The sequence below is a fragment of the Micropterus dolomieu genome, linkage group LG20, assembly GCF_021292245.1.
Source record: "Micropterus dolomieu isolate WLL.071019.BEF.003 ecotype Adirondacks linkage group LG20, ASM2129224v1, whole genome shotgun sequence".
Classification (NCBI taxonomy): Eukaryota; Metazoa; Chordata; class Actinopteri; order Centrarchiformes; family Centrarchidae; genus Micropterus; species Micropterus dolomieu.
In genome coordinates, this window is record NC_060169.1 from 15,703,501 (window position 1) to 15,712,273 (window position 8,773).

At 38.7% G+C, this 8,773-nt stretch overlaps 2 protein-coding genes across 5 annotated transcripts in view; one reads left to right on the forward strand and one right to left on the reverse strand.

Annotated features, from left to right (window-relative positions):
* pkd1l3 (polycystic kidney disease 1-like 3) overlaps positions 1–3,598 on the forward strand; it is a 17,112-nt gene extending 13,514 nt beyond the window's left edge. The window contains exon 24 of the mRNA XM_046033255.1: positions 2,889–3,598. Coding sequence (XP_045889211.1) covers positions 2,889–2,935 — 47 coding nt within the window. The 3' untranslated portion in view covers positions 2,936–3,598. The remainder of the gene's footprint in view (positions 1–2,888) is intronic.
* A 2,486-nt stretch (positions 3,599–6,084) lies between these two features.
* The window catches only part of ist1 (IST1 factor associated with ESCRT-III), a 7,576-nt gene continuing 4,887 nt past the window's right edge, over positions 6,085–8,773 (reverse strand). For 2 of the 4 annotated variants that reach the window (XM_046033078.1, XM_046033075.1), the window contains exon 10: positions 6,085–8,016. In XM_046033078.1, the coding sequence (XP_045889034.1) occupies positions 7,850–8,016 (167 nt within the window). In that variant the 3' untranslated portion in view covers positions 6,085–7,849. The remainder of the gene's footprint in view (positions 8,017–8,773) is intronic. The other 2 variants (XM_046033076.1, XM_046033077.1) reach the window with 2 other exon arrangements.

The following is an 8,773-nucleotide window of genomic DNA, read 5'->3' on the forward strand; positions in this document are numbered from 1 at the left end:
ATTTCTGTTGAGACATTCAGAATTTGGCGTAAACAGAATGAGAACATGGATCCATCATGCCTTGTTACCACTGTGCAGGCTGGTGGTGGTGGTGTAATGGGGTGGGGGATGTTTTCTTGGCACACTTTAGGCCCCTTAGTGCCAATTGCATCGTTTAAATGCCACGGCCTACCTGAGCATTGTTTCTGACCATGTCCATCCCTTTATGGCCACCATGTACCCATCCTCTGATGGCTACTTCCAGCAGGATAATGCACCATGTCACAAAGCTCGAATCATTTCAAATTGGTTTCTTGAACATGACAATGAGTTCACTGTACTAAAATGGCCCCCACAGTCACCAGATCTCAACCCAATAGAGCATCTTTGGGATGTGGTGGAACGGGAGCTTCGTGCCCTGGATGTGCATCCCACAAATCTCCATCAACTGCAAGATGCTATCCTATCAATATGGGCCAACATTTCTAAAGAATGCTTTCAGCACCTTGTTGAATCAATGCCACGTAGAATTAAGGCAGTTCTGAAGGCGAAAGGGGGTCAAACACAGTATTAGTATGGTGCTCCTAATAATCCTTTAGGTGAGTGTATTTTAAGGACTGTGCTCAAATGTCATGTCACCTCTTTATGAACAATGTTTCAAGCAATATGTAAACACTCTGAAGCTCTCTTTCCTTTGTCTTTAATACTTTTTAGTACTGCAATGTAAACAGCATGGTACCTTTTCACCAATCAATATTTTTACATTAACAATGGGTCAACACTGTAACTTTGTTTTGGTTCACTTTCATAGCACTTTCAGATGTGGCAGGCAGCTGTTTTTAAGCAAAAAAGCTCTAAAAAAGCTCTAAAAACCAACTGTACACTTCCTGTGCAGTACCAATGACAGAGCTGGTGACTAGCTGGTGAACATAGTGGAACATTTAGCAGCTAAAGAGCTAGATATTTCCCTCAGGAGCTGGTGGAGACACTTTGCTAACATGTTCACCATTTTCAGCTTAAAGGCGCCATATGTAGCTTTTTAATTTAACTGCACTAACGACAAGGAGTTCCCTAAAACAAAACAAAAAAACATGCTCCCAGCACAACACAGACTCCAACACAAACTCCATCACAAACTCCATGTGAGGATACAAACCAACAAAGTTTTATGTGTTGAAGCCAGTCAGGCCAAATGAAAATCAGTTTGAAGTCGCATCGGAAAGGCTTGAATCAGAGAGAGACCTATGCTTTGTTTTGAAACCGACAAAACTGAACCATAGTTTTCTTTCATCCTATTGGACAGGTAAACTAAACTGCAAAGCATGTGAATATATTGTGACATTGTGCTTTACAGTAGTTGACTCAAGTTAGATAACGTCAACGCTGACCAGTTGGTAACTGGTATCCGGTGCAGTTGTATAACTTTCCAAATTACCTCACGACCTATTACGATCCTGTGTGCCACCGTTTTTATGTCAAAGTGTTGATTTAACCAGCAAGATTACAAAGCTAACGTGGAGTGATTTGTTTACATTAGCCAGCTAACATTAGCACAGATCTGCTGCGGTTTGCTTTGTAATGTTCAGTTTAGATTTATTGTCGTTTTACCGATACTCAGGTAGACAGCTTCTGCACTGTCGCTGTTAACTTACGTGACCCACATAATAATAATGCAACATAATGGCACAGGACAACAACACAGTAGAAGCCCCATTCACTACAGTAATGTTACTTACAGCGGTAAACTGTCATAAAGTGTGGCAAAAATTTATAATATTCAGTCCAACTCACTAACCGTTTCATTATCATCCAATACATTTAGCTGTAAGATGCACAAATTTATTGGCAGGCAAGCTAAGTCAGATATTTCATGTCTAATTGAACTATATGCAGTCAATGTAACATAATTATGTCACAATTGATTAGTTCAACGTTAAGATGATAAACTATTACTGTAACGTTGCAGTGGGAGTTTGTGGGTTTCCAGCATGCTGTGTGTTCTCTGTTCTCTCTCCCGGTGTGTCGGATTTTGCTCGTTTGTGAGTTCCAGCATGTGAATGAGCACATACCAAGTTGCGATCTAAAACAAGCACGGCCAGTGGCCACAGAAAACTACATATAGCCCCTTTAAGGTGATATGTCAATATTGTGTTCACAGCTTGTTTCTGCTGCCCCCAAGTGGCCAGAAATTCTGTTTGTGCAGGTTGCAAATAAAGTCCCGCACACAGGCAAGAATTTGCCTGATGAAGGTCTAGCCCTGAAGTGTCACAAATAAATGTATTATTGCCAGTTAGACCAGTATGCGGGAATTTATTTGCAAATTTTGATTCACTTGTGCCTCTCCTACGTAACTGTCTCATGATATAGATATGCAAAGTATTTATCTGTACTGAGTTAATGCAGGTTAAAATCTTTTTTCAGAATTATAATAATAATTAAACAACAATATATCCCTAAAGGGCATAAGTCACTGGTTTCAGTTATTTTATTTGCATCAAAATAAAAGTTCTTTTAAGCTTTTCACTTGAAACAAAAACATCAGACAACTGAAATACTACAAACTAGCAAAAACATGAGTGGAAAGAACGGCCTTTTAGGATAATCCAAAGCAGGGATAAACAGCCTCTAAATTTCATTTATCACATGAATTGTTTAGTCCAAACTACCTATTCATAAAGCAGATAGAGGTATCCATTCCACATCCTTTCAGGTTGACTGCTGAGAGCTCTTATGTAATGATGCATATGAAACAGTAAAATATTTGCTTTGACAACTAAACTAGTGAGCCATTTAGTTTTCTCCTCCTCTCAAGTGACTTCTCTCTCTTAAGTGTATCAGTGCATCCTTCCTTCCATTACTGAGAAGTGAGGTACTGGGAGTCTTACTGCACTGTCTTCTCCGTTTAACAGCGCAACAACACAAGTGTAGTCTGTACTCTGGCAGGCACACACTGTGAGGAAGCTGCATTTACCGGGATAAGCGGTCTTATCCAATGGGCTGCAATCCATGACACCCTCGCTTCTTAAACACTCTTTTGCACTTACTGGAAGTAAGTTTACTTTCTGAATATAACAACTGCATAACACATTCTGGTGTTTTGTACGTGTACATTTCCAATGCCTGAGAAAGTTTTCTGAAATGGTGAGTCAGAGTAAATGGGTAATAAAAAAAACTATTTTCCTTGCATGTCAAAGTTGTTACTTTTTCAAGTAATTTACTATCCATGATATCCTGTATGTTTTTTGCATTAAAATGATATTTATTGTTGGCACAAATCATATACTATTAGCATCTTTGAAAATAGTCATATGGTCAGCGTTCAAAGACTCGAAACAGCTGCAGCGTACTGCTTTCAACGTGACATGACACATCATCACTTTTATGTAATTGCACATATGGGAGCTAATTTATAATTGATCACATTGTAAAACATGCTGACGGTGCATGTCATGACTTTTCATCATACATGCCTGCTAATATGTGATTCAGTATGTCCTCCATGAATGATTTATGTAGCAGATCTAACTACTGTCAAGTTTGTGCATTGGGTTTGGGGGATACAAGCGGGTCTGCGGGCACTTTAATGTCCTGTCTTAGACCTTCTGTGCTTTTATTTAATCATAAACGACAGATTTATTTATTGTTTTTATTTATTCATATTGTCTGTATTGTATGCGTGAACTTGAATAAACTGATCTCTATCAAAACCTTAATGTTTTTAATCTGTTAGTGACTTTTAACTGAAAGAGCTGCAAACATACAGTAGCTGATAAGTCTACATAAATATTTAAGATAAAAATTCAATTACAGCATCTACAATTTCCACAATATGATGACAGTGAATACTACTAATACAAAACTCATCATGCACCAAAAGCCATTATGATGACATAATATCATATTATGATTTCAATTGAAATTCCACAAGTGTAAGCTTTATTTTGTTACAAATTGTTTTTTTGCCTCCATGTCACTATTATGTTAAAAAAATGTCCCACACTTCCTCCTCTATACTGCATTACAAAATGGATATATAGAGATATTTAAAGAACAAAAATAAAGCAAACATGCCAAATCATTGGAGTAAAATGTGAAATCCCTCCTCACCACTCCTAATTCAACTTATTCAGTTTTTTTTCTTAACAACCTTTCAGATAAACCAAGCTTCAGCATTAGCAGTTGTACACTATTTACACTAAGTACCTTGCTGAATGGCCTAACTCAAAAATCTGTGTGTTTGTAAAAGTGGATATTTATTTGTCATTCAGCCAATATTACATTTGTCCATGTAGAGCAGATACATATGTTTGATGTTGTGGTAATCACATCAAAATTTGTATAAAATGCAATAATAAAAAAAAAGATTGCTCTCTAATTATTTATAATCACTACTGAAAAAGCAGTGTTCGACCTACTTCACTGACTTACATCACCGGCATTGGACAGGCCATATTTGATCTCACAAACGACACAGAAGATCAGTACAACGATCACGTATCCTCTCAACACTGGTGTGATAAGCCAACAACAAAGCTTGCTTGTGATTATTTCCATTGCAGAATGCCTCGTTTCAGTGGAATAAACTTTGAATACGCGTGAAAGAAACATTCAGCTTTGGCAGACAGCTCACACCACAAACTGTATCAGCAGCCCTCATTTTCTTGACTCCAGCAGCACAGCTTGACCCACATTCATGCCACAGTAATTCCAAACTAATAATGAAGAGTTTGTCAGTGCTTTTTTTTTCGCTCTTTATGTCAGTTTGCTGTCATGTTTTTAGGAGCCTGGAGAAATCATATTACATGAAGAAAAGGGACTGAATCTGTCAGGGTCACTGGACCACAAATTCAGATACCCTGGCCATGAATTGTGATGTAACCAGGGCATATTTAAAAATCAAACCATGCACTTATATTTTAAACATCTTTGATGACATCTGGCTCTTATTCCTACAAAGGTTGAATGCACTTATTGTAAAGAGTCAGTCAAATGCATGTCATGTAAACAGATGCAATTTATTTTATTCAACAAAGCTAGCTTTAAAGAACAGTTGACCTATATAGCTTATAATGTCCTAATCAGTCTCACAGAAAGCAACGTCTTCAGCACACACTAGGTTTGAGTACTGAAACCAGAATTATATGGTGGATTATGTAAAATGGACTCTCTTCTCAGTTGTTACATGTCTGACATGTAACCTTTCTGCTGCTGATCTTGGGTTTGGTTTGGTATCTGAAGTATTAATAGCTGGGTTCTTAAAAATATCTTAATCCCAGATTCACTTTATTCACTAGGTTCAGTAAGAATAAGACCTCCAGCACACAAAAACACACAAAACCAGTGACTTAGAGAAATTAATATGAAAATATATTTATAAAAGGTCTAATGTTCAGTATAATTTCTCTGGTACACTTCCCCTTTTCCTTAACTCTTCTTAAAACCCCAAAAGAATTCCACTTGACTGAAAAATATCAAGTCAGATATACCATGGGAATAAAATTATAATGTACAACCAAAGAAACACACGTTAATGACAAATAAATGTTGAATAGAATAGTGTCATGTGTAAAGTAAAATGAAATAGCCTCTGTTCAACCTAAATTGGTTCAGTTATTAGTTAACAGTCCCCAAAGAAGACTACATCAAATGAGTAGACTCTCATCCTCTTATTCTAGTGGATATTATTTCTAAAATTCTCATCTTCAAATGCCACATTTCGCATTGCACAATGAGCTCAACAAACTCACCAGAACTGCAGATCTCTCTCAGCTTATGAGCGAAATTCGACTGTCTCTGAAAGTATCGTCAGATATTAGGATGCGAGCAGGTAAGGTCTCAGTATCATGAAGGACCATCAAGACAGAAGTATTATGATCCATGAAGGTGAACAGATTACCCTGAAATAACATACATGAAACTTCAATGACACACATTGTACTTCATCTGTAAAGGTTTTGTAGGTTACCGCCACTCAAGCGCTTCCTCTTTCGGTGTAATTCTTTACCTTTCCACTGAGGACCCCTGCTGGTTACCATTTGACATTACAGCATTGCAAAGAACAAGTGTTGTCAACATTAAGAGCAAATAGTGTAAAAATCTCACTAGTTTCCAGTTCCAAATAATCGTTTATTAAATTGTTATTTTAGTATACAGTGGAAAAAAATCCTGTTTTTGCAACATGACACCATGGTGTCTCAAGGTTTATGCATGAAAGAACAGTCCAACATAGAAAAGACAGTGAGCAGATCACAGTTCTGTAGTGTTAATCTCTCTACTTTTTCCAAAACACGTAAAACCTAATAATATTCTCTGTCTACCAGCTGGAAAGATTTTCAAAGTGCTTTCCAGAGATTGCTGAATATTTTTTAAAGGCCACCATCCATCTGCAAATTTTAACCAAACAGGTTTCAGAGAATTGTTTGAGTAAAGCAAATAAAGAAAAGTGTAATCTAATCAACTGACACTCAATGCAGTCAGCAGGCTCCCAGTCTTGATGGGTAACAAAAATGCAAAATCCTGGTACAGACTGGCACAGCCTCTGATGAGAGATGGGGTCTAAGGCAAATGCAGTGGTGCACATACAGCATAAAACATGCACACACGATCACAGAGGACAACACAAACTTTTTACCTCTGAGGTCAATTTTTACATCTAATCAATCAAATTAAGTTCTTGTATGACTGCTTTTGTCTGCACACATTTTGCTTGAAAATGAAGTACTTCAATGAAAAGAAAGTGCAACTATTTGTTAAAACTGACATTCAAAAGGGCAAAAAAAACCCCAACCTTAGATGCTGTATATAAAACAAATTTTCAAATATTGATGACACTCCCTACTACCAAACTCTTTTTGCTGTACAGATCAATCATTCGTGTAAATAGCTCTATCATTGTAGATGTATTATTTTACAGATTTCCATACACTGTTGTATTAATTAACCCCACCACCCCTGTAACGTGTGTGTCACCATGCACTTTTCCTGGAGGGCTCACACACACACACACACACTTTCCCCCCCCGGTATAAATAAACCATGACATGTGAGGAGTGTTTTAAAATGTCCCTTCCACAGTGACAAAACATGACTGCGCAAGATACTGAAAATATGGCTTCTATCTGTCCCAATACCTTCAGGCAAAAGAAATTGTCGGGTATTGAGAGCCTCGCCTCGGAAACAACCTGTAGCCTGTGTTGTCAGATCCACACCAAACTGGGCGGCCAGTTCGACTTGTTAGACAGGTCTGAGACAGGACTGTGTGACACAGAGGGGAAGATTGGAGCGAAACAGCGTGTGCAAAATGGAATCAAGGCATGTACTGTTAATGTTGGTCAAACCGAAACCCCCCCGAGAAAAACAACATTTAAAATCTAAATTTGATTATACAGTACATCACTCAGACAAATGGGAAAAGTTAAAAGCCGGCGTGACCTTAAATGAGAGAACAGGGGTCAACACCTGCATGCTTGTACGTAAGAATTTATATAATGTGTAGCATAGAAAGAAATTAAAATGTGGCACTCAATGGTACTACCAACTGAAATTAGTTTTCTGTGAGTAACCACAGCCTCAGTACGCTGGTCCTATGTATATAAATGAGGTAAGAATACATGTTAAATATCTATCTAAGATTACGTCACCGTGGGAGGGGGAGGAAAACTATTCAAATCTGATTGGGAGCCTTGAGAATTTTCCATTTCCTGTTCTGAGTTGCGTAGGTGACGACACAGGTCTGTGTATGTATATCGGTGTGTGTGTGTGTGTGTGTGTGTGTGTGTGTGTGTGTGTGTGTGTGTGTGTGTGTGTGTGTGTGTGTGTGTGTGTGTGTGTGTGTGTGTGTGTGTGTCTCTCTAGACCAGGGACATAGCAATTAAGTCTTCTTTTTCAGCTCCTCAAATCGCCGTGTTAAATCGTCAAAGTCGATGTCATCCGAGGTGCTGGTGTTTCCGCCGAAGGAGGACGTGGGGAGTGTGTCAGGAACAGAGGGGAGTTCTGGGAGAGTGTTGTTGTTGAATAGCTGAGACGAAGGCCCAGGAGCTGGAGAGTAATATATGGTATTGAATTTAATTTACAGTGGGTACGGAAAGTATTCAGACCCCTTTAAATTTTTCACTCTTTGTTTCATTGCAGCCATTTTCCAAAAATCAAAAAAAGTTCATTTTATTTCTCAGTAATGTACACTCAGCACCCCATCTTGACAGAAAAAAACAGAAATGTAGAAATTTTTGCAAATTTATTAAAAAAGAAAAACTGAAATATCACATATCACAATATCAGACCCTTTGCTCAGTATTTAGTAGAAGCACCCTTTTGATCTAATACAGCCATGAGTCGTTTTGGGAAAGATGCAACAAGTTTTTCACATCTGGATTTGGGTATCCTCTGCCATTCCTCCTTGCAGATCCTCTCCAGTTCTGTCAGGTTGGATGGTAAACGTTGGTGGACAGCCATTTTCAGGTCTCTCCAGAGATGCTCAATTGGGTTTAAGTCAGGGCTCTGGCTGGGCCATTCAAGAACAGCCACGGAGTTGTTGTGAAGCCACTCCTTCGTTATTTTAGCGGTGCGCTTAGGGTCATTGTCTTGTTGGAAGGTAAACCTTCGGCCCAGTCTGAGGTCCAGAGCACTCTGGAAAAGGTTTTCGTCCATGATATCCCTGTACTTGGCCGCATTCATCTTTCCCTCGATTGCAACCAGTCGTCCTGTCCCTGCAGCTGAAAAACACCCCCACAGCATGATGCTGCCACCACCATGCTTCACTGTTGAGACTGTATTGGACAGGTGATGAGCAGTGCCT